The 26,319-nt window shown below is 37.7% G+C and overlaps 1 protein-coding gene and 1 non-coding gene across 5 annotated transcripts in view; one reads left to right on the top strand and one right to left on the bottom strand.

Annotated features, from left to right (window-relative positions):
• Adgrb3 (adhesion G protein-coupled receptor B3) overlaps positions 1-26,319 on the bottom strand; it is a 738,549-nt gene that overhangs the window by 351,140 nt on the left and 361,090 nt on the right. For all 4 annotated transcript variants that reach the window (XM_028868115.2, XM_028868116.2, XM_028868112.1 and 1 more), the window contains 2 exons: positions 1,396-1,545; positions 473-548 (listed from right to left, as the gene is read on the bottom strand). In XM_028868115.2, the coding sequence (XP_028723948.1) occupies positions 473-548; positions 1,396-1,545 (226 nt within the window). The remainder of the gene's footprint in view (positions 1-472; positions 549-1,395; positions 1,546-26,319) is intronic.
• LOC114692401 lies at positions 18,551-18,659 on the top strand. The gene has a single exon (XR_003734410.1). It is a non-coding gene; the product is annotated as a U6 spliceosomal RNA (small nuclear RNA).

Genomic DNA, 26,319 nt, shown 5'->3' with positions numbered 1-26,319 from the left:
TTATTCTTAATGTAGCTGTAATTGAGATTTTATTTTGGAGGAAACTGAGATCTTGTGCAAATGAAGAACAAAACTATGTTTTCCCAGTTACCATGACTCTAATTTCCTATAATGTCAGAGAAAAGTATCATTAATTACAAAGAAAAGGGGAAGACAGATGAATTTTACAATGGCCTATTCTATTAGAGGGCAGTGAGGGTTTTTTTTTTTCTTTTTCTCTTTCTAATCTTCCAGCAACTCATGATTAGTTACAAAAGAGTAGTGGAGCTTTAATCAGATACCAAAATTGTCTTTGGTAGTTGTTTTGAAATACATAATATGCTAATAAGGTATTCATTAAATTTCTCTTTTCTGTTTCCTTTAAAAAACCCTTTGTATTAGTAAAGCTAGTTTGGCTATTTCAGAGAATGAACTATAATCACATTTAAAATAAATTACAAAGATTACAACAGCTTATTCTTTTGTAGCTTACCTCAAAGTGGGCAAAATTAGGTCTAAGTTTTTGTATAGGACTGCTCCAAGGACAAATACAGATGACTCATCCAATTCTAGGAAGAATAAAGGGGGAAACTCTTAGTAAAACCACACAAAATTACAACCATATAAACTTTAATCCATTAATCACTAGGTCGTTTCAATACTCATTTAAAGGCAAAGAGAAAGACAGGGAGCAGAACTTCATTCAGTCTTGGTCATGCCTAGGGTAAGTGAGCCCCATCACCTTGCCCAGATAGTTGTAGACAACAGTGGTTTTGATGGTTTTGAATAAGTATCAATCTTTTTCCTGACCCGCCTAAGATTAGAACCTTCCTCCAGTCCATGAAAAGGATTTCAATTCTCAGTGATATGGGGGAAATAGCCAGCATCTTCAGTAGCATTAAGATTAAGTTCAGGATCACCAAAGTGAGTAATAAGACTACAATTCTTTTGAAGCTAATATTAGAAGGAATTTAAGATACTAGTAGAAGGTAGTCTTTTCTTAGATGTGTTACTTACACCAAAATAATATCTGCAAATAACAGTGCATTTTAAGAAGAGACATGAGCAAACATACACAAAATGACTTTGAAGATAAAATGCAATCACATTTTCACATCTAAAGTTAAAGTATTAGGCCATGTAGTTTATTTTGGGATGAAAATGTTAGAGAAATAAGAACACACCAAGCTTAGATCAATAGTTTGTGGTTATATTTCCCCCACTCTAATAAATCCTTTCTGTAAGAAAATCTGCTAGTTAAAGACCAATGACAAGCTGTTTACATTTACAAATTAGGTTTACAAACATGTTTGTAAGGGGTTTCAATATTATGTGATATATGAAGACATATATGATTTACTAAGTGACCTTGACAGAAATGTTTGGTTCACAGCTCATATTACTCATCACTATTACCTTTTGATGACACAGGAGTGAAAATGCTTTTTGGAATCACAACTCGATCTTCTGAATTCCTTGCCCAATCCACCATTCCTTTCCGACCTTTCATTGGGAAGTTGATGTCTGTTAGAACAGAGGCGGCGGGAAGCTTCTGAATGCTAGCCACTAGTTGAAAAAGAAAGAATGCAATCAGCAAATCTTGCTCTAAATGTCACTGAAATCAAATAAAATCTGAGTATACTCAAAATTGAGTTTTGAGGTAAATTTTGAGGTAAGTTTGCAGAGCAGTAAAATATATATATTTATTAGACAGCATAGTTCTTTCAGGCTGGGAACTCTTTTATTTACTACCAGGTTTCTTTGGCTTTGATTCGAAATCACACAATGATGGTCAATGGTGACGGGAGTGTCCTGAGAGGTGTGTTTTTACTACTAGAAATACAAGTTTAAAAATAATTTTGATTTATTTACTTTTACTTTATGTATATGGGTGTTTTGCCTGCATGTATGTCTGGGTACTATGAGTACAGTCCATGCAGAGGCTTGGAGAGTGTATCGGATCCCCTAGGACCATAGTTATGGAGGGCTGTCAGTCATCATGTGAATGCTGACAACTGAACCCAGGTCCTGTGGAAAAGAACCCCATGGTCTGAACCACTAAGCTATCTTCATCCCCTAGAAATGCATGTTGAAATGCATGTTGAAAGAAACATAAATGATAGGTTTTGAGAAGTCTGAGTGTATTTATTTTATGTAATAGTAGTTTTAAATGTATAGTACATGTACCTATATTTACAATAATGTATATAATAAGGTTTAAGATGATAAATACTTAGGCAATTATATATTATATACATTTTACAATTAAGAAATGTAATTTGGCAAATTACCATAGGCCCACACCTGTTCTACATTAATGCTTCAAGTGTTCCATGGATAATATAAGTGGAAAGATGATGGGCAAACTCTAAAAGCTATCACAATAGGAAAGAGAAAGTAAAAACCATTAGGCTCTTCAGAAGTGGATTTTATTCTGGAGGAACTTGTAATTTAAAACAAGAGAGGATGAAATTAAGATTTTAACAATATTAGTTGTATAAATATATTACGGCACCCCTGGCTTGGTTTCAAATTAAATTGGTTATGTATTATGGCAGTGCACAGTGAAATTATACTTTATGAAAGCTCTTTGTGGCTATTATACACATCCATTATCAGCACAGGATGGAATTTCATTTGGCCTGCAATTTGACATATTAAGCTTAAAAAGGATTTGCTAACTAAACGTTGAAGGAAAAAAAGGTACTGGATAAGACATAAATTAGTTACGGATGTTAAATGCCATTTTTTGAATAACGAGTGTAATTATTTTAGTTTCTTTTTTTTAATTTTTAAAACCAAGATGATTTCTTTTCATAAATAACCCTACTCAAATGTGCTCAAGGACACAAAACTTCAGCTGTGTACAGAAAAACAGTCAACACATTGGTAAATATATGTCCTTGGTTGTTGAATTATAATGTGCAAAATTCCATGAAATGTCTTTGACTCTAACTTCAGTTGCCCTTCTTCACTGAGTTTAACTGTCCAAATCCCTTATATATTGGGAATCAGTCAGTCTTTAAGGAAATGGGAAGAGCGTGTTAGAGGACTACTGAGGAGGTAAGATTCAAATATTAATTCCTTAAACTACAACTTAGTAACTATGTGAGTTTTTGCTTATGAGACAAAAACAAAGCACACACGCACAGTATATGCTGTGCTTCTATGGTAACTGGTTATTAAATCCAGTCATCGTAAGCATTAGAAGATAGACAGGCTTTCATCAATAAGAATGTTTTACAGCTTATGGAGCTGAGATGAAATGTGAAAGGATAGAGTGTCTCTGGATAAATAGAGACATCTTCAATGCTCCAAGAATTGCCCTGAATTCAGAAAACTGTGCTTTCACTATAAAACAAGATTCGATCTCTTATGAAGTAAAATAGGTGACTCATGGTAAACTTTGGACTAATGATAGCAGATTGAGTTTAATATCATGTCTTTATTGACCAAGCTCTAAAATGATCCAGGTTCAGTGTAAATGGGTTTCCCCCATTTCTAGCTTTTAAAAACAGTATTAAATGTATTCCTTCCAGATTTTATGTAAGTTTACAACATATCTTAATCGTATTTACCTTCATTTTCTCCCTCCAGCGTTCCTCAGTACCCCCAACACATCTCCTTCCCAACCTCAACTATCATTATCTTTCTTTTAAGAGTTTTGTTAATCAGAAGCACAAGGGAATTTCTGTAGATGAGTCTAAAAATGTATGAGTTCTCTTCCTTCATGATCCTTTTGCTTCAGCAAAGCAGGACTTACTCCTCAGGGAGCTTGTAAGGTTTTACCCTTTGCTATTGTGGAAGTTAAAGAGAATAAAGACTCTGTATTGTTCACCATTGTAGTGAGTGTGTTCCACGTACAAACTAGAGCTAGTAAACTTGATATATCACCTGAATTTTAGACAGAGAGGGAAGGCATAAGAAAAGAAAACAAGAGAGCAAGAGAGCAAAGTGTATGGATGAATGATGCAGAGATGAGAAAAATAGATAAACCAAAGCTAGTAAAGAATATAGCCATCTACCAGCTTGTTTTAACCTGGGAACCCATTTTTGCCCTTGACTTGGGTTTTGGGTGTTTCTTAGTTTCATAGACCTGTTTACAGTTTGGGGTAAGTATTAATAGAACCCCCTGTCCATCTCAAAAGTACCAGTTTGAAAGATAATTTTCAGTGTCTGTAGTTATTTGCACAGCATATTCAAAGTGCTTGGTCTCATCCCTCACAATGCATAAACTGGGAGTAGTGGCACTTACTTGTAATTTCAGCATAAGGTACGTGCAAACAGTAGGATCAGAAATTCAAGATCTTCCTGAACTACATAGCAAGGTAGAGACTAACCTGGGCAACATGAGAGTATATCTCAAGTATTAAAAAAAAAAATCAAAAGCAGTAACAATTATAAATAAAGTCAAATTCCACCTTCATTCTACAAACTGTGTAGCTAAGTAAATTCACTGCATTCTCTGTTCCTTAACAGCAACTTCTGTAACACAGGTCTAGCACTAACTAGCTGGCTGGGCTGAGCTATGAGAGGACCACATGAAAAGTACACCCAGAACATAGGAGCTTCTGTGGAAGTGTTGGCTATTACTATGGGAGCCAATTTTCATATAACTATGTTTAAGAAAGCTACTCCATGGTTGGTTATGTATCATAATGAAGTATTTAACTTTGGCTTCAACATTATTATTTTTTTTTGAGTGACTACAGGCAAGAGATTACTTCTTGAGTGTTTTATGTTAAATACATTTATATGCCCATAGGCAGGAACTGGTCTGAAGATAAGCAGACTCAAACTCTAGTGCTAAAATGTAGCATCCAGGGAGATGAAGAAGAGTCCTGTGTACTCTATACTGTTTGTTTTGCCCACAACTTTTCTTCCTTCATTTTCATTTTCTTATATTCTTTTTCTTGCTCGTCTTTTCAGACTGACTTTGCTGGAAGGAATACATGTTTTCTCTTTGCTTTTAGGGGTTGTAGAAAACCATTCAGGTTAAAAATGTACTGCTTTAATAAAGAGAATAAACATTGTAACAAACTCGGTGTTTCTAAAGGAGCTAAGACCCCAGACAGCAAAGAGTCCTTCAGAAGCTCTACTTTCAAGCATGATCCTAAGTGCTCAATGTAGTGAGTCACATTTTGGACCACTCATTGTCAATGATCAGAGGAAACATCCAGGCAAGGGAGCCTTGTATCCATGGACATATGTGTAAGGGAATACAGATATGTTTAAAGGCTGTTTTTAAAACTGCCTTTTCCATTCATTATGTCTTTGTGTTGAGTCTCAGACATATTTGAAGTTTTCATCGTTTTTTCATGTTCCTTCAGAGGGTACAACTGGCAAGCTGGGCCTTTATGCATCAGTATTAGAAAACTTTCCAGTTATCAAAACGGAATTTCCTGTGGAAAACATCTCTCAAGTTTGTTAGGTAGTCTCTGCAGCTTGTCAAAGGAGAGTATGGGAGCAGGGAAAAATGATGTTTTGTTTGGATATGCTGGGATATATCATTTGGGTTTGCTAGTGTGTTCACAGAGAGCAGACCCATGGAGATGCACTTCTCTGTAACCTCTGCAGACACAGCAGTTAAAAACCTTGCAGTTTGTATTTCTATACAATGCTCAATCTTTGGTAAAACAGTGAGAATATCTAAGAAGAAAAGAAGGACAGCTCTTTCCTTGACACTTGCTGACATTTGTTAGGAGAATGGCACTTTCCATTTGCTCCTTAATTTATCCATCAAGTATTTGTCAAAGTTCTCTTCTGTACAAGACACTGTTGTTAACACACCACTTATCCAGAAACCTTAGACATGATATCTCATTTAGCATTCAACTCACCTCGGGGGGCATTATGTTTATCAGTCTCTTCGTTATTATTATCGGGGCCTTTGTTTTTACAAACGAGGACTCGGACTCTGTTTAAGCTTCATTGTTATTATTGGAGCTTTTGTTTTTACGAATGAGGAATCGGACTCTGTTTAATTTATTATGCCAAGGTTTTAAGTGGTGTCATGGGGATTCAAATCCCAGTTTGTCTCCTCAGATTCATGCTGCCTTGTACAGTTTGATTTTATCTAGCATATTAACAACAAATGTATTCTGATTCATTGTACTGTTTCTCACTAAGAACAAAAGGCAGATTGAGTAATGCAGTCAGAAGCAATAAAAGGCCCACATGTCCATCAAATCCAAACTTAATGTCATTGAAGAACAATGGATTAAAAAGTAGCATATGCACTTTCCTTTGCCTGCACCGTCTTTATGTTCTAAGATCTCCATGAACAATCCCATCTTAAGATGCTGCCACAGTGATCTGTAGGAAACGTTCAGGTATTTCAAGAGATAGAACTTGAATTGTTCATTCCACTTTGGTTCCCCACCAGCATAATCTTCGTTCCCAAAAGGTGGGGATTAGAATGCTGAAGGCCACAGAGAAAGAAACGGATGGTTGAGGGTGTGATGCTCAGCTGTCACTTCTCTGGAGACAGCAGCAGTGGTCAGGACATGCTTTGGACCAGTGAGCTCCATCATTTCCATGGCCACCACCACCACCAGTACCAAGTATAAGATGCCTAACTCCTGTGGGCACTGTGTAAAATTTAGATAAGAAATCTCCTTGTGGTTACAAGTTCTCAATTCCTCCTTTTAAAGATAAGATCTTCTGTAAGTAAACTAGATGTGGCATTAAAAATAACTAACAATGTGGGACTTTTATTCATTCCTTCTTCAGCTTTGTAAGTCTTAAATACTCTATGCTGTATTCAAACTAAATAATTAACTATTTTCAGATTCTCTTCCTGTATGAAAATAGAAACTCTTCTAAATCATTTTTATGTTATTAGCTTCACATTCTATTTTTCATCCATTACCCATTTCAAGTCTGGAATCTGGACAGTAGAATGCATTTCTGTTTTTTCTTTTTCTTTTTTCTTCTCTTTTTTTTTCAAGGCATAGGTGCTCTTGGAGGAACTCCTTTAACCCCTTGGAACTTCACTTTCTTTTGTTCAGCACTGAGAATGCTGATGCATGAGGGTCGATCCAAGGCCATGCACTTGAGTCTTGTTCCAGTAGAATTGTCTGGACCAGAAACTGGTAAATTACAGCCTACAACAAATGTGTCCCCTTGGCTATTTTTCTAGCATTTACAAGCTAAAAATGTTATTCACATTTTTTAAACAATGGGAAAAATGAAGAATAATCCTTCTTGGCATGTGAAAATTATATGAAATTAAATTTTCAGTGGCTGTAAATAAAGTTTTATTGGAACTCAGCAACACCTATGATGTCCTTATGGCCTTTTATTACTTTCAGGGCACAATGGCAGAGTTGAGCAGTTACAACAGAGATGGTGTGGTTCACAAATCCTAAAATATTTACTACCCAGGCATTTACAATAAATGGCTTAACTACACCATTCCAGACATATATTTTGGAGAATATGTGTTTCAAAATGACTGTTTTTCTTTAACAAGTCAGAACAAAAATCATTTTAGTGTTGTCATTTACTCTAGTGTCCATTGCAAATCCTTTCTGACTACTGTGTTCTTTCCATATTACAAATAACAATGTTGAGAAGATGGATGCCCACTGATTATATCAATTTCCTTTCAGTTTCAAAAAGGGTATGTCTGTGTTCTTTCAGAAAATACATTAATTCCCATTTTCAACACACAAATAGTTCAGAATTTTAAACCTATCAGGAATACAGAGTAACATATGAGATGGTAAGTTATTTTTGCATATATACCTAAGTAGTAAAAACCAGTTCAGAACACACTTTAGGTTAAAGTCCCATTCTTTGTCTAATCTATGAAATTCTGAACATAATTTCTATAGAAAAAGGGGCATTCAATTATAATTAACCAAGTATAAAATAATAGGAGGCTTGGAAAATGAAGCATTAATATTTTCTCACACTTTTTCTTATTACTTTGAAGCTAAAGGTTGATTAAACCCTATCAGAAAATGAGCACAGAACCTCTGAGGAACTATGGTTCAGCAATAGTAGGCCTCCTTGATAGTGAGTCACACATTCCCCAAGGAGCTCTATGTATGGGGAGTACTTAATCTTGATAGGAGTAAAGACATCATTAGAGACTTAAACATTCATTTGTGAATATATTCATCCAAAAAACTTCCATCAAACTCCAGAGCATTCCAAGAACTGCCTTACCATTGAAATTTAGTGACTGCACAGAACACATGAGGTCTTTGTCCTTAAGGTGTTGAAGTCTGGTTTAAAGAATAAATCCAATCCTCAAGGGAAAAAAGACAACTCAGTGTTCCAGATTGTGATACCTGCCTCCATGAAGGAAATGACTGATGAGGTGGACAACCGGAAGTAGGGAAGTAGATCAGGAAAAGCCATTCTGAACAGGACTGTCCGAAGTGGGTTTAACAGATAGGTCTGAGCTAAGGAGAAAGGAACTGCCTGTGTGGTCCCAGGGCTTATTAAAGGTCAATTATGTTCCAGGGGCATCAGAACAATACAGAGAAGAGAAAAAAAGGAAGGACATTCTGAATAGGAGAAACGGTGAGAGATAAGAACACTAAAGATATCCCAGAGTAACCTCGATAATAATATTAATAGTAATAATTGCTATCGTGTTAATATAAATAGTAATGCCATATTCAGAGTGCTGAGTATTTAGGTAGGGTACAAGGATGAACATGATCTTGGAAGTTACAAGACCTGGAAATTTATATTAATTAATATTTATTAAATTATTAATTCAATAATCAAATGATTAATTAATAAGATTAATACACTATATTATATGAAAATATAAATTGGACGCCTTTGTGTTAGAACTAACAATTGGGATATAGATACAAATAAGTTTTCCAACATGGGAAATGTAAAATAACAACATGGAGAACTCACTTATTTAGCAAACACTAAGTGAGTATCGATTCTATGCAAAGCACAGTGATGGGTTCTGGGAATGCATCTGTGAATAATGACAGTAAAGTTATTGCCCTTATAAGACTGGCATAGGATCTGCAGAGAAACATTATGAGCATTATGAGAAATAATTTATAATCTAAAGTTAAAATTCTTCATACAGAAAATTTGTTGTTGTATACCACCTAGAAAGTACCTGGCAGCATCCTACCTCTGAAGCCAAGTGAGGCTGGGCCTGATTAATTCACAGACAGGAGAAAATTTCTGTAGGTTAGAAAAGCTCACCAACACTTTAACTACACAAGAGACCTTAAGAACGAGGGACACTAAAACATTTATAAATTCTGCAGAATATAGGGCCATTTGATATGTATATAAAAGAATAAAATCTGGCAGACAAATGCTTAGATATCATAAAGTTAAATCAGAAAAAAAAAAAAAACCTGCCTTCTAAAACCCATTCAATGGAGCTGCAATGTGACTCATGACAAATAAATGAATGGAGAAGAAAACTCCCCCCAATAGACAGTGATTGTCATTGAAGCCTTTACGCTTGGTTGTTGTCATCACACTCCAGAAGGCAACTGTAGCATATGCTCCTTCTAAAACACACTGATGTGGGATGGTCTGTATGTCAAATCTGTTGCTCTGATTGGTCAATAAATAAAACACTGATTGGCCAGTGGCCAGGCAGGAAGTATAGGCAGGACTAACAGAGGAGAATTGAGAGAACAGGAAGGCAGAGGGAGTCACTGCCAGCTGCCGCCATGACAAGAAGCATGTAAAGACACCGGTAAGCCACAAGCCACATGACAAAGTATAGATTTATGGAAATGGATTGATTTAAGCTATAAGAACAGTTAGCAAGAAACCTGCCACGGCCATACAGTTTGTAACCAATATAAGTCTCTGTGCTTACTTGGTTGGGTCTGAGCGGCTGTAGGACTGGCGGGTGACAAAGATTCATCCTGACTGTGGGCAAGGCAGGAAAACTCTAGCTACAACACATAGCACATTGCTGTTTAGTTACAATATCTGCCTAGAAGTATAACATCCTTTAAGTCATTATAAGGTATGCACCAAGCAAGTTTAGATTTACTTTTTCAATATACAAGGCAGAAAATTTTAGCAGTACTTTTAAAGTTTTCTAGGGGAATGAACTATGGTTAGAGGGAATAGAATAATGTCACCCTAGTTACATATCCAGGCAGTAATAGAACCCATAATTGCCCCTGTTCGTGTATTATAAAATAAAAGGCCCATTCCTTGCCAGATACCAAATATATGTAACATAGAATCATGGCAATAAATCCTTAGGGAAGTTATTTTATTTTAGAGAGGAGCATTGGAAAACTAGTGACGAAGTGACTTGCCGAAGGCCTGCTCGTCATGGAATGTTGCTATCCACGTGTCAAACTCTAAAGGTAGCACATTTTACTTCATTATTATTTTTTTTCCTGATCAGTCATGGTCATGCTATGTAGACCAGGCTGGTGTTGAGCTCCCCATCTTCTTGCCTCAAAGCCTTGGTTCTGAGATTACAGGAGTGTGCCCTCATTCTTGCTCAGCACCTTTGAAAAGATACAGAAGAGCATCCTCCCCCGCCCTACATGGACGGCAGAGTGCTGGTTTCTTTTCTGAGACTGTTTTTCAGTCTGCAAATTCAGCTCAAAGCCTCATTCATACTGGGTAAAGAGGATTTTGGTGAAGATGGAGATGACAAAGTCAGCACAGATTTCCTGGTATTGCCAAATAGAGCCAGACTTTTGAAAGCAGGAAAGACCATGAAAACAGAAGGAAAAAAAAACCATGAAAATAAATTGTTAAGAGGGACTCATTGCCTCTGTTCTCACATGGTTATTATTACAGAGCCAGACCACTATTGTCATAGAGATAAGCAATTATTGCCATAGAAACAGCTAAAACAAGATTAGTTTTCATAGTGGCATAGACATTTGAGTCCTTTTAGTTGAAGAGTGAAATTGCAAAGGATGCAATATGGTACTTCTACTAATTCTAAATCCTTACAATATTGCACAAACCAGAAGAGACCAGAACATCCTAAAACCTCAAGTCCTCCTTTCAGGAAGCTTTAGAGTTTATCTTTCCATTTATTCTCACAAGTGTGAATCTAGCTGATTTTAAAGGAATTTCAACAGAAAGAAAGAACCCACCACGGGAAAAGCTAGAAGTTCTCCATGGAAACCAAAAGCCATTCCATGTCCCAGATCACCCTTCTGCTCACTCCCATGTCAGAAAGCATTTCACTGGCTGAAGGCCCTGACAGATCTCCTGAACTGAGAAGCAAAGCAACTGCTCAGCCCTGCAAAGTGCCTCTTCATAGCTTCCTAAAAGCTTCAAACTGATCAACAACCTCATTGCAGATACTAAAGAAAATGAATCAAAAACCTTTATGACTAGGTATATGTGTCAATGCATGAGAAATTCAAGAATTATGCTATATTCTATCAGAGAATTTCATTTCGAGGTTTTGGTTCTCTACTAAAAGATAACTACCCTGAACAATTAAATATGAACTCCACCTTCACCATCTCTGTTAACATGCATTGCCTCCTACAGGCTGAACATGCATGCCTTTGGAAGGAAATATGGAAGTTTCAGCTTTCTTTTCCCATGTTTTTCTCAAAGCTCTTGCAAATTATTATGCATTTTCTATTGCTAATGTTGTAAAGTGTGGTTTGTGTGTCCTTAGGTTTTAGACATTAAGAGGTTCATCTCAGTGTGGATAAGTGCATAAATATATATTCAGTAATGAAAGTACAAAAATCAAATGTGAAGCTCCATAGCTTCAAAACGACTATACTAACAATGCACGAGTTCATTGAGATGTATAGATTTTGAATCTGGTTAATTTTAGTGTATGATGTTTATTTTATTACAATATTTTTATTAATAACATTTATAAAATAAAAATTAAAGAATAAATAAATACAAAATAAATAATATGGGATAGACACAAAGAATTGTTCCTATAGCAACATGCTCTCTGCTGGATGGTAACTGTAGGAATCAGGACCGAATAAGTAACATGCTCATAATATTTCCCTGGCTAAGATATGTTATAAAATATTTATAACAAGGATAATTCAGTTATCCTTTAATATGTATAATTAGGCAGGAAAAAGTTTTTTAATGGAGTAGTATTTATAAAGGCTATTAGTACAAAAGAAAACAAATGGTCAGGAATAATTTACTATTGATGTACAAAAGCAGAGCATATGTGTATGTTTCCCAAGAGTCATATTAAAAAGTTTTTAATATAACAGAAGTGGGTTAGTGGGTGACTGGCTGAACAGAGTAATGAAAGAAATCTTTAACTTTTAATTACTGGGATGCAAAAGGAGAAATCATTATTTCTGAAGACAAATCACTGATACAGGACAAACCACATGAGTGCCCTCCACACTCACAAGGCTGTCAAGACAAATAACATCATGAATATCTGGACATCATTAATTTGGGATCCAAGCTTTTGTTGTTTAAGCATAAGGAATGAGGAGGAAAGAGAAACATTTTCTATACATTGTGCTCAAATGAGACTTCTGAAAACAGATTTTTGGGACCAATAGTTTCTATTTGGTGCTTTATGGATTGTCATTAAGTTGCATACTCAAAAGATGTGGGCCTAAGGTACCTAAAAAATTCCAAAACATTCTATTATTAATTAGTGGCAAGACAAATGAGGAAAAATGAGTAAAACTTATTAAACAGAGATTTAGAAATGACTATATATGATAATACAGCAGAGCAGTTTTTCAGATTAGAAGTTGGGATAATATCAGGATAACACAGAAAACCTTGGGAGATTTGGGTTATTTAAAATAAGAGAGAATACCTATTCATATTGCTTAAAGATCTTCAGTGACAAAAATATTACTTGCTGTGGGATGTTCTGTATGTTAAATGTGTTGCTCTGATTGGTTAATAATTAAAACACTGATGGCCAGTAGCCAGGCAGGAAGTATAGGCGGGACAAGGAGAGAAGAGAATGCTGGGAAGTGAAAGGCTGAAGCACAGAGAAGCTGCCAGCTGCCGCCATGGGAAGATGTTAAGATACCAGTAAGCCACAAGCCATATGGCAACTTATAGATTAATAGAAATGGGTTAATTTAAGATATAAGAACAGTTAGCAAGAAGCCTGCCACGGCCATACAGTTTGTAAGCAATATAAGTCTCTGTATTTACTTGGTTAGGTCTGAGTGGCTGTGGGACTGGCAGATGAGAGAGATTTGTCCTGACTGTGGGCCAGGCAGGAAAATTCTAGCTACAATTACTGAATAATGATTTGATGAATAATTGTGTTTTTGAATGTAAGTATATAAGACAGATAGAAAAGCATGGATGTTTATGTAACTACTTTTCACACCAATTTACTTAGAAATTGGAAGCCCTACTGATATTACAATGTGATAACTAGATTAGTGTTTTCTACATTGAGGTCTAGAGTTCTAACTGTGACATTAGTACTTTCACAAATAATATTTTAAGTGGTAGGGTTAAAATACTTTCAAAACCATCCTTCAGTTACACAACAAGCAACTTTCATATATTTATAATTGTTAAAAGTTTTTACTTAACACATGCTCTTACAAAGTACAAAGTGTAACACAGTTGACTGGCTCATAGTTGGGCATGGTGGATTTTTAGGAGTTCTTCCATTGTTAAGTACACATGACTTAAGTATAAGAAGATACACTAACATTTCAGGCCAAACATGGCTTATTTAAATCCATATCATAGGGAAAACATGCCTTATTTCATTGTTTAACTGGCAGTTTAATCTGAGGCACAGTTTTATAAAACCATTTCATAACTATTTTCATGTCCAAGGGTTCCACCATGATGGAATGATGGTGATGACTTCCCTGGAAAAATTGATCAGATTCTCTGAAAACACAAGAGAAATGAACATAAACAGTAGGAGGAAGGACTCGTATGTAAATGAGAAAACTCAACACGCACGCACGCACACACGCACATACTGGACTCTAAACTTTAGAGACACTTGATAGTCACATGATAGATTTCTAACTTAAACTGTCCTAGATATGCTATAGGGAAATGTCCCTGAATGTTTATTTTGTGTCTCTTGTTTTACCTGAGACAATCTTGAATACCCAGTCTCATGAGAACTTCCTGCATCAGCATCCACAATAGCTTTGACCTTGGATGTAGCACCCTGCCCAGCTAAGAATGTCCTCTTTCATTAGCATCCCATCTAAACTATTGTAAAATCTGCCAGACTAACTGCCTGGATAACGTCTCATCATTTCCAGCATCACCTACCTCAAAACCCTGCATCTTCTCAGTGCTCTCAGCTACATCACTCACATTCCATACAACTTACTATTTCCCACTTTGTAGTCACAATAATCCACTAAATGTCAGATCAAATCATGCTGTTTTTCTGCTCAAATCTGCAGTCTTTCTTTCTTTCTTTTTTTCTCTCTCTCTTTCTTTCTTTCTTTCTTTCTTTCTTTCTTTCTTTCTTTCTTTCTTTCTCTCTCTCTCTCTCTCTCTCTCTCTCTCTCTCTCTCTCTCTCTCTCTCTTTCTTTCTGTCTGTCTGTCTTTCTCTGTTTTTTCTTTTTCTTTTCTTTTTTTTCTTCTTATTTTCAGGTATTCAGTCAAATGCCTTCCAATTCTCGTTTCTTGTCACCTCTTTGACAGCCTTTCTTTCATGGTCACACTTCAGCCACATCAACATTCCTGGAGTTCTCCTGATACTCGAGTGTATAGCACTCTGTGTGCACCATGGTCTTTACATACTGCTTTTGTTCTGTTTGAAGTGTTCTGTCTATACATGCATGGCAGCTTAGGTTCTCAAGGTCTTCCTGCCATTTCAAATATCACTGGTCGGAGGCTGATCCTGACCCTCATGAAATGGGATCCCTGTCTTCACCCTGTATTTCTAAACCTGGTAGATTGCTTTATTTCTCTTCACAGCAATTATAACCATTGAGCATATTGGATGATATTTGCTTGACATGTGTCTCATTAATATGAAACAGAAATTTCACAATTCCACAAGAGCAAGAGTTTTGTCAAATTCATTCACTGACAAAGCCTTAGAATGGAAAACAGAACATGACAGGCAATTAACGAGAGACTGAGAAAATATAAAGTGAATTAAATATGTGAATCATTACCAACCTACTGTCCTGGCCCTGGGACACACTTTAAATTGGGGATATTAGCTTGGTGCACAAGAGCCCATTCATAAGCCCCTAGTTGTTTGTATTGCTCGTGCCCAGAAAAGTTGAAATGACTTTTTGCATTAACCTACCCACACTTTCCACCCCAAGACATTTGGTGGATCAGTGGATCAGATGTTAAGTGGATCAGTCAATATTGTGTGTGATAATTTCTATTGAATAAAAAAGAGATAATTTAAGGATTCAGTGTTGCATGTCATACCAAGTCTTATCTTCAAAAGACTTAAACTATTTTCTCAACAGAAGCTGTACGATGGTAAGAAACTAGTACTTTAATTTTTTTTCCGGCTTAAAAAAAAATTACTCATTTATTCTAGGTGTCTAGCAAGACTCGTAGAGGGCTGGAAGACTGGGAGAACCTTACACATTTCCCACCTAGTCTAGCTAACAGAACTGACATCAGTAGTACAAGATTAAAATGCTAATGTCTCTATTTTGGGGGCTTAGTGTCTACATGTGTCTTGTTTTTAGGAAAGGAAGCAAAGCAAGTGATGAGATGTGTGAAGCACACAGCTAAGCAGTAAAAGGAGGAAAATAAGATTCCAGGGAGGAGCCAGGCCTTGCCCCCAGCTACAGCATCAGACTGCAAGGCTGTTGCTCCTCCATGGAAGACCAAGATGTGGTACTGAAGTATTTATTCAAGTTCATAGTGAATTTTAAAAATTACATGGATTTTATGTTGATGAAAAGACACCATGGAGGAAAAAAGAGATGTTGAAAATGTTATGTCTTTATTCAGATTCAGTTTCAAAAGACTATTGAGTATGAATGTTCATTCTGAAAAGCCCAGTAGTCTTTGTTTCTAAATCAAGAATAAACTCTGATACTTAACTTCACAAAGAAAAAAAAATATATTCACTTTACTGTGTCTGAGACACCGCTTTATTGTGTGCTGGGGAAGTAATGGAGCTATATTTTCAAGAATCTCGTCTTTCAGGAATAACACTTGAAATTCTTTACAGTTGAAAACGCTGACATACGGTATTCGAAGATATTATCAGCCTGAAAACCATTCCCTGCTTGCCTGATATTGTCAACATTGAATAATTCCTAGGAGTTGTGAGACAGCAGTACCAGTACGTGTGTACAGCAGCACACATCTGTGCAAAGCACACCCTTGCAGACAACTGAATCAACATTTTAAGGATATGACCACTGAAGTGTTGCGGAATATTCGTTTAAGATGTGTTACATTCGTTTATGCTGTAGAATATTTGTTTAATGATGCAAGGATGTGTCGCACTCTTTTATGTTGCGTTTGTTTAACTCTGTAAAGCTGTATTATTTTGCCTGCCTAAAATACCTGATTGGTCTAATAAAGAGCCGAATGGTCAACAGCTAGGCAGGAGAGAGAAATCTGTGAGGCTGGCAGGAAGAGAGAATAAATGGGAGAAATCTAGAAGGTGAGGCGGGGAGGGAAGAGTGAGGAAAGGAGGTGAGGAGGATGCCAAGGGCCAGCCACCCACCCCACAGCCAGCCATGGAGTCAGAAGGAAAGAAAGACATAAAGAAAGGTTAAAAGCTCCAAGGCAAAATGTAGTTAAAGAGAAATGGGATAATTTAAGTTAGAAGAGCTGGCTAGAAACGAGTAAGTTAAGTCCAGGAATTCATAAGTTAGTCTCCATGTATTTATTTGGGATCTAGGTGGCAGGCCCCCAAAGAGGGGAAAAAAAAAGAAAGAAAGAAAAGAAAACAATTACATTGAAGCCACGGAGGACATGGAAAATTAAGTCCCATTCACTGTGTCTGTACTTTTCCTTAGAATGCCCATGTTATGCCATCAATAATTAAGGACTTAAAAAAGTTCCAACACTCTAAACTTTATTAGAAGTTGAACATTAATACACATATTATTTCAAAACATTCTTTCTCCTGTTAAAATTGACGCCGACTGTTTTCTTATTCAGGGAATTCTTGTACAAACTACCTCTAAGCAGTCATCCTCTGACACCGCCCTGATTATTTTCAGAGCAGGCATCACCTCACTTCCCCGCCCCTTTTTTTTTTTACATCACACTGCTGTCTTGATCACTGAAAACATGTCCACAGATGGAACCTTTAAATAATGGTTGGATGCAGTTGATCACAGTGTGTGTTTAGTGATTTGACTTCTGAACTAAAATTCAAAATCTCTTGTTTGTTGTCACTTGGGGATTGCCCTTTTCTAAATATCAATATGTGAGAGATAGTTTCAAATGTTCTTAGAATAAATATAAACGCAATTCCCCCTTCTCTCTCACTGCATGATCAGTTATGGAATCCAATCAGTTCTAACCTCAGGGAGAATCTGAAATTCATGCCCACATTTAGGCTTGATTCAAACGATTACTAATTCAATTCTTCATCAAGTCATGCAAATTGCAGTTAAGAGCCTTTTTATCTCGATTTATACTAATTATGTTTGCAGTCTTTCCCAATAACTGTAACATTTTCTGTTTTCTGCTATAACCTCCTGCCAAGTAGAGCAGGATTTACAGTGTAGGTCTGTGCACCATATGCATGCAGATGCCCACGGAGGCCAGAAGAGGGCATTGATCCTCTAAAGCTAAAGTTATAAACAAAGAAAAATTTTAAAGCTAGACAGGCACCTCTTTATCATCTTTGATTTAAAAAAAAATGGTGTGAAATGTAACCATCTGCTTGCTAATCACTTTGTTTCATCTTGATAAAACAAAACAAAACAATAACAACAACAACAAAGCAAACAAAAAACCAGCAAACCTTTAAAATCCAGCATAAATGATCAAATACATCCTTCTGCAGAACTATTTCTTAGCCTTTCAATGGTGTATTTCCATCCTTTGGTTTATGTGGTAAGCACAAAACATGTTGATTGTTTATTATTTATATAATTTTGAAAAGATTTGGAAAAAAAAATTCTTGTGTATGGGTGCTTTGTCTGCATTGACATCTCTGCACCCATGTGTGCCTGGCACTCACAGACAAGGTCGATAGATCCCCTAGGAGTTACAGACAGTTGTGAGCCACCATGTGGGTGCTGGGACTGAACCCAGGTCCTCTGGAAAAGCAAACCATACTGCTGAGCCATATCTCCAGTTCCTTATACAATTATTTTTTTCCTCTCCAACCAAATTTGCTTGCTGGCTAAAACCCTGTTTACATTATAAATTGTGGGATTATCATCTTGCTCAGGGTTTAGGCTGCACTAGAATTCACAATTCTCCTGCTTCTGCTTCTGACTGCTGGGGTTATGGGTAAGTATCACAATGTCTGAATCAATTCATTTGTATTAGTGACACCAATAAACGGTGTTGCTTAGTAAGTAATATTGTCATTTTGTTTTTTGGTAATGGAACATAATCCATTGGCTAACAACAAATAACACACCACTGACCTTTGGATTCTGTTCAATGAATACAGGTCTAGTACTAAGTCTAAAATGAAAACCCATAGTTAGAAAGAATAGACTAGTCTTGTGAACGCTTTGGTAATACACACATTAAAATTGGAATGATGCAGAGATTAGCATGGCCCCCAAGCAAGGATGACACACAAATTTGTGAAATGTTCCATAGTAAAAAAAATAAATGAATATCTTGGTCTTGATAATGTGAGTAAATATAATATGTTACATGATGCTACTGTGAAAATTACATCTCAAATGAGTGTTGAGCTGACACAAGATTTCCTGGGGTGGGGTGTGAAATTTAGTTCATTCCATTTTGACTTAACTCTTTTTTGTAGAATTATTTTTCCAAATGCTCTATTAAATTTCTTGATATTATTTATCTTTTGAAAATCTGACTATACTTGGACATTCTCCTATTCATATGTTTTAGCAAAGGGTAAATCTTCATTTGCCAGAAACTGATATACATGGAGACACTTTTTAATTAAAGATGCATTGAAACTTTTTACTTAATTATTTTAGAAGAAAACTATTGCAAGATATATTGCCTGTTTCCCCACCAAGTTAATTGGACCACGGACCTTCTTATCTTGATGAATTGAAGGCATGATTTTAAGCATTAGTTATTATCCTCAGTCTTTTTTTTTTTTGTGAACTAACTGCCTTTATTTTTTTTTATTTTACAATACTATTCAGTTCTACATAATAGCCACAGATTCCCTTGTTCTCTCCCTTCCTGCCCCCATCCCCTTCCCCCCAGCATACCCCCCATTCCCACCTCCTCCAGATCAAGGTCTCCCCCGAGGACTGGGATTGACCTGATAGACTCAGTCCAGGCAGGTCCAGTCCCCTCCTCCCAGATTGAACCAACGTCCCTGCATAAGCCCCAGGTTTCAAACAGCCAACTCATGCAATGAGCCCAGGACCTGGTACCACTGCCTAGATGCCTCCCAAACAGATCAAGCCAATCGACTGTCTCACCTATTCAGAGGGCCTGATCCAGTTGGGGGCCCCTCAGCCTTTGGTTCATACTTCATGTGTTTCCATTCATTTGGTTATTTGTCCCTGTGCTTTCTTTATTCAACCTTGGTTTCAACAATTCTCGCTCATATAGACCCTCCTCTTTCTCACTAATTAGACTCCCAGCGCTCCACCAGGGGCCTAGCCGTGGATATCTGCATCCAGATTCCTCAGTCCTTGGATGGGGTTTCTGGCACAACTATTAGGGTGTTTGGCCATCCCATGACCAGAGTAGGTCAGTCCTGGCTGTCTCTCGACCATTGTCAGCAGTCTTTTGTGAGGGTATCTTTGTGGATTTCTGTGGGCCTCTTTAGCTCTTTGTTTCTTCCTTTTCTCATGTGGTCTTCTTTTACCATGGTCTCCTATTCCTTGTTCTCCCTCTCTTTTCTTGATCCAGCTAGGATCTCCAGCTCTCTTTCCCTCGACCCTCGCCCTTCATTGCTCCCACTCATGTCCAGGCTGTTCATGTAGATATCATTCATTTCTCCGTGTCTTTCTTGGGGTCCCGTTTTCCAGGTAGCCTCACTGGTGATGTGAGTAGCAGTCCAGTCATCCTTGTTCCACATCTAGCATCTTCCTATGAGTGAGTACATACCATATTTGTCCTTCTGAGTCTGAGTTACCTAACTCAGGATGATTTTTTCTAGATCCATCCATTTGCCTGCAAACCTCATGATGTCATTGTTTTTCTCTGCTGAGTAGTATTCCATTGTGTATATGTGCCACAATTTATTTATCCATTCTTCAGTTGAAGGGCATCTAGGTTGTTTGCAGGTTTTGGCTATTACAAACAATGCTGATATGAACATAGCTGAGCAAGTGCCCTTGTGGTATGATTGAGCATTTCTTGGGTATATGCCCAGGAGTGGTATAGCTGGATCTTGGGGGAGACTGATTCCCAATTTTCTAAGAAAGCACCATATTGATTTCCAAAGTGGTTGTACAAGCTTGCATTCCCACCAGCAGTGGAGGAGAGTTCCCCTCGTTCCACAACCTCTCCAGCATAAAGTGTCTTCAGTGTTTTTGATCTTAGCCATTCTGACAGGCATAAGGTGGTATCTCAGAGTTGTTTTGATTTGCATTTCCCTGATGATTAGGGATGTTGAGCAATTCCTTAAATGTCTTTCAGCCATTTGAGTTTCCTCTGTTGAGAATTCTCTGTTTAGTTCTAAAGCCCATTTCTCAATTGGACTGTTGGTCGTTTTGATGTCTAATTTCTTGAGTTCCTTATATATTCTGGATATCAGTCTTCTGTCACATGTGGGTTGGTGAAGATCTTTTCCCATTCTGTAGGCTGTCGCTTTGCCTTGTTGACCGTATCCTTTGCTCTACAAATTATCCTCAGTCTTAAGACTACCAGAGGGGTAAGGAAGAGGAATTGCAGGAGTCAGAAGGGTCAAGGATACCGGGAAAGCATGGCATGCAGAATCAACTAAGCAGAGCTCACGGGTGGCAGGGCTCACAGAGACCGAAGTGGCATTCATGGAGTCGGCTTGGGTCTGCGCTAGTTCTTCAGCACATGTGTTATAATTGTTGGCTTGGTGTTTGGGGCAGACTCCTGACAGTGGGAGTGGGGGTGTTTCTGATTCTTCTGCCTGATCTGGGAGGGATCCTTTTGCTCCTTCTGGGTTGGGTTACCCAGCCTTGATGTGAGGGTTTGTGCCTAGCCATATTGTAACTTGTGCTGTTTTTGGTTGATGCCCCTGGGAGGCCTGCTCTTTTCTGAAGGAGATGGGGTGGGGGTGGGAGAGTAGTGGGGAGTGGAGGGAGGGGAAGCTGTAGTAAAGATACATTGTATGAGAGAAGAATAAGTTAAATGTTTTTTAAAAAGTCTATCTTTCTCAAAAGTGAGGTCTTAGGAATCAGTTCCTACATTATGGGTTCTAAACTAGGGTACATCGTTGTGGTACATTCAGCAATTATCCATATTATGCAATTTGATGCTAGTAGACAAAACTTGGGAAACTCCTATTTGTACAGGACAGCTCCCAGTTCCAACCACCAAGCTATACTAAGGTCCCAGGCAGTGTTTGGGGACAAATCATCGATACATAGTCCTTTTCAGTGGTCAGTCAATAATACTGTTTGTGTTTTTTATTCACAGAATATAAGCTTCAGATTATGAATAATTGAAACTATGTAAGTAATCAAACAGCTGAATAGTTATACTATTCTTATGCAAGACTAAAGGCAATTAAGTGATATAAAAGAAAGGAGACAAATGTAGTGAACACATCTTATTGCAAATGAGATATACAGAATATTCAAACATATAATAATAATGAATCAAAATAAATGTAAGCATTAAATGTTTACTTATGGTGTTTAAGTTATGGACATAATACTTTGTAGCTAACAATAATAGTAATACTATAAGTAATTTGATATGTTATTTTTCTGAGATGTTACGCCAAAATGTAAACATATTTGACTCTGAAATTGTCTTTGATTCCTTTATAGTAATTTTAAAATACATTCTCAAAATATGACTGATATTGACCTGATAATATATTTTATTTTTTATCTTTGAAACTTCCTTATATCAAACAGACAGGCCTCAAACACCACAGACAAATGTTGAGATTGGTAATAGTAATAACCCCATATTACCCAGAGCTCCATTGTTTTTATGTGATTATAATTGTAGCATGGCAAATAAAAAAAATCTTTCTGAATCACAAAAAATAAGACAGGAAGCTTTAAGTTAGTAATAAAACTGAAAATTTTCATGAAATCAATTTGTGTAATAATTAAGAAGACAATTTCTTTGTTCTTAACCAATTTTCATCTGCAAAGAGAAATATGCCATTTGCATAATACAATTACTGTTGGCTCAGTAGAAAGCATTGTGTGGGTTTTATTGCTCTATAGACTATAATGAAATACTACTGTAACCTCAACTAAAAGAAGTAAACCTGTTGTTTTGTGTGTCTTTATCATTTTAGAATCCACTCCAGAAATCTGAGCAATCCATTGTTCCCTGGAAGGTGTTTCAGAAAATCACGGCACTAGCATACCCACGTGTCCCCTAGACACATTCTGAAATGTTCCACACAAATCTCACACATGCTCAGAATACTTAGAGAGGAAGTAACTCAACAGTCTATGAGCAATTCATGGAAGAAAGGGAACCTTCATTTTTTTTTTCAAAATCACTGATGTATAATATTCCATATTGTATTTGATAGATAGCAAGGAACACTTAGCAAATGTAAAAATAAGCATATATTAACCTTTAGAGAAATGTGTAGAGAAACACACAGTAGACCTATGGATACTCTATACAAGTACATGCAGAGGGAAACATGTATGTATGTATGTGTGTATGTGTATGTACCTATATAAGTATGTATTAGCTGCTTCATTTATACTGAAATATTCACTCCTGGATAGAAGAGGACTATTATAGACTTAGGATGACAAAGAAACCTACAAGGCTAGAGAAGCTCACAAACTTCTAAGACTCAGGATATGCAGAAAGTTATGATTCTCGAAAGCCTCTGCATAAGGTTATATATGCAGCGGACAATTGCTGCAGGAGGAAGGCAAGTTCTTCCATGGAGGCACCTGCAGGGTGGGTAGAGATCCAGGAATGTGCCTTTCATGAGTTTTATTCACAATGGGATGGGCTTTTCAGTCATGAGGCTGCCTCGGATGACCCTCTAAATAACCGAATAACTGCTCACCCACGTTCTTGTAAGTAAGCCCTGTAAACACACTGATTCACCCAGCTGTGTTCCCATGGAACACTTTTTAAGCCCGTCCTTGGTGCATCATCTCAGTTCACTAGGCCCTCTTAACATGTCTTTGGGCAAAGCTGTATAACACAACTACAGTCTGAACCCTTGCTCACAGAATCAAAGCTGTGTTCGGAAAGAGCAGTTGCACGGCTCCTGAACCAGGTGATAAAGCATGTACCCAAGACTGAAAGGTTCAGGGACCATTCCAAACTGGCTCCCTTTCCCCGTGGGATATGGGGTATATGTCTCCTTGCTGGAGTGACAGGTATGTGCCCGTGGCTAAGGTATTACATTCAATGGGCATATACGGAGCTATCTAATAGTAGAGCATCCTGGGATGAGGAGATCCCATGGGGGGATGGGGGCTATCTTGTTCTATGTGGTATTGTGGTTTTCATGTGATGACACGGAAATCCTCCAAATGACCTATAATTGGAATTGTGATCCCTGGAGATACCACATAGGAGATGGGATTATCAGCAGGTTGTGGTAACAATTGCACAGCCATTCATTCCTCTGGGTGATAGAAAACATTTGCAACTTAGGCTCATGTTTCTGCCTAGAAAGAATTTGTGCTCATGAGGAAGGAAGCGCAAGTGGTAAACACACACGGAGACACTATTTTCTGTACTAGTCTCTGATTCAGAAGCAAGAAAAATAGAAAACAGATGATGATATGGAAGTGTTGGCTTGCTGTTTCCTATAGCCAGCTATAAGTAAGAGTAAAAAAAAGTACAGGTTATATCTGTACTAAAGGGTCCTTCTTGGGATCCCTACACATAGAACCTTGGGAAGACTCAGAGATGGAGATAATAGTGGTATTTCTCAAGTCTAACCTTTAATACAGAAAGGGAAAATTCATGGTCTAATGAACAGACGTGGGCCTTACTAACAATCCAGAGTAGGAAGTCATGATAATTGCTCGGATTGTGAAAGGCTTTTGAACAAGAAATGAACGGTTTCAAAGTTTGGCTCATGTGGTTGTGGGACATGGCTGCAGATGGGATCAGTCTGAGTGCCATGATGTAGAAAAACTGAATAATTCAACCAACTCCTCCTGCCTCCCCGAGACAAAGGCTGAATAATCAAAGGCAGCACGGGGAAAATTAGTCCCTGAGAGATTGGCTCATAAAAGCCATTAGGGACAGTTAGCTATCGCCAGCTGAGGTCACCAAGAGTACTAGGGACTGGATAATAACAGGAAAAAAACAATATTAGTGAGGGAAATGTGCGTTTGACAGGGGGTGTTCAATGCCCAGCTCACCTGGCCTGATAGAAATGCAGTCTTAGGAGAATAGAGAAATTAATTCATCAGGGCCCTTGAGACTTGCTTGATACTTCAGTGGCTTTTCTTAATATCATGATGGGGGCTGAACTTTATGTAAGGTAGAAGAGTCTCTAACAGATCTGGATGATCTGGCATATAAACTGATTTTATAAGAAACCAAAGCACTCAGGAGGAGATGAAAAATTTTGTAAAGATATTAAAAAGAAAAAAAGACAATGGATCCTATCAAAGTTGCTCAAACGTGAATGTGATTTTACTTTTGTCAAAAAGATTTTTATTGAGCTGGAGTTCCCAAGTAGAAAATATACTTAAGACAAATGTTTTAAAGGGACATTTTAGCTGCCTTATGTGGCCAACAGATAGTTTGCCATCATGGTGCAATGCCTAGAGTCTCTCAGACTCCAAGATATTGGTCCAGATGTGGGAGGAACAAGCTAGGTCATAACTTTGCTCCCTCTTAGTTATGAGGTATGCCAAGCAGTATGATCCAGCCCTGCCATGACCATCATGGGTACAAAGCTATGTCATAGCCACACAGTTGTGCCCCAGAATGAGAAGGCTTAAGGGTTGTTAGTGGAAAGTGACTATGAATCATGGAGGCCTAGATGGAATGAAGTCCTCATCTACACCACTGTAACTAGCATTGTTCTTCTGATAAAACAGTTAATGTAAGTGATGCTTCATTGGATCTAGAATCTTTTTTTTTAACCTGCTTACTTCCAAATCCCCAAACCCATTGACATTTGTTCAAAATGACAGTGGTCAATCTGAAATCCTGTGCACCCTCTATAAATCGTTTCATCATATAATGCTAATCTTTGAGCGTTATACAAATTTTCGAACAGCTTAGGACAACAGTAAAGACAAAAACCTAAGAGTCTAAAAAAAGGCACACTGTTTTTGGAAAATGCCACTCACAGGAGCCATGAGATTCCTGGGGGAAGACCCCACCCCTAGCAATATCATACCTCCCCTGAAGCCCCAGAAGCCATGAAGGCTATTGAGACTTGAATGTTGGTTGCATACCAGAATTACACTGTAAGTTTTTTTTTTTTGGGGGGGGGGGTTCGAGACAGGGTTTCTCTGTGTAGATTTGCGCATTTCCTGGAACTCACTCTGTAGCCCAGGCTGGCCTTGCACTCACAGAGATCTGCCTGCCTCTGCCTCCTGAGTGCTGGGATTAAAGGCATGCGCCACCACTGCCCGGCTATACTGTAGGTTCTTATTGCTACAGACACTTTAATTTGGGCTTAGAACAGAGAGAAATAAAGTTGGAAATGATTCAGAAGCCCCTTCCCTTTGGTGGGAAACCTACTCTTTTTCAATGGGCAGTGGTTACTATGGGCAACCAACTATCTAAGATGTTGAGATTAAATGACCATTGCTGTGGCCTAGTGGTTCCAGGCTGGCCCAAAATGGAAGGAAAAACCGTTAGACATCAAAATCACCCCCTTCATATTTCAGGGAACATCATGGAGGAGGGAACAGAAACCTTGTAAGAGCCAGGGGAAGAAATTTTAAGTAGGGATTTGTGTCACATTAAAACATTCCCTCATGGAGGGAGGAGAGAGGAGTGGGGGGGGGAGGAAGGATGAGAAGGGAAGGAGGAAGAAAGGAGATCAAATCATTTAGGCAGCTAATATAACTTACAAGACTCAGGAAACTCAAGAAATTTACAAGACTCAGGAAGCTAAGAAAGTTACAAGACTCGAGACCCACTCCCCCACCCCCTCCCACCCTTCAGGTGATCTTCATTAAGTGGGGAGAAGGAGGAGACTTTTG

Source organism: Peromyscus leucopus, chromosome 16_21, assembly GCF_004664715.2.
Source record: "Peromyscus leucopus breed LL Stock chromosome 16_21, UCI_PerLeu_2.1, whole genome shotgun sequence".
Taxonomy (NCBI): domain Eukaryota; kingdom Metazoa; phylum Chordata; class Mammalia; order Rodentia; family Cricetidae; genus Peromyscus; species Peromyscus leucopus.
This window is presented reverse-complemented; position numbering and strand designations above follow the sequence as displayed.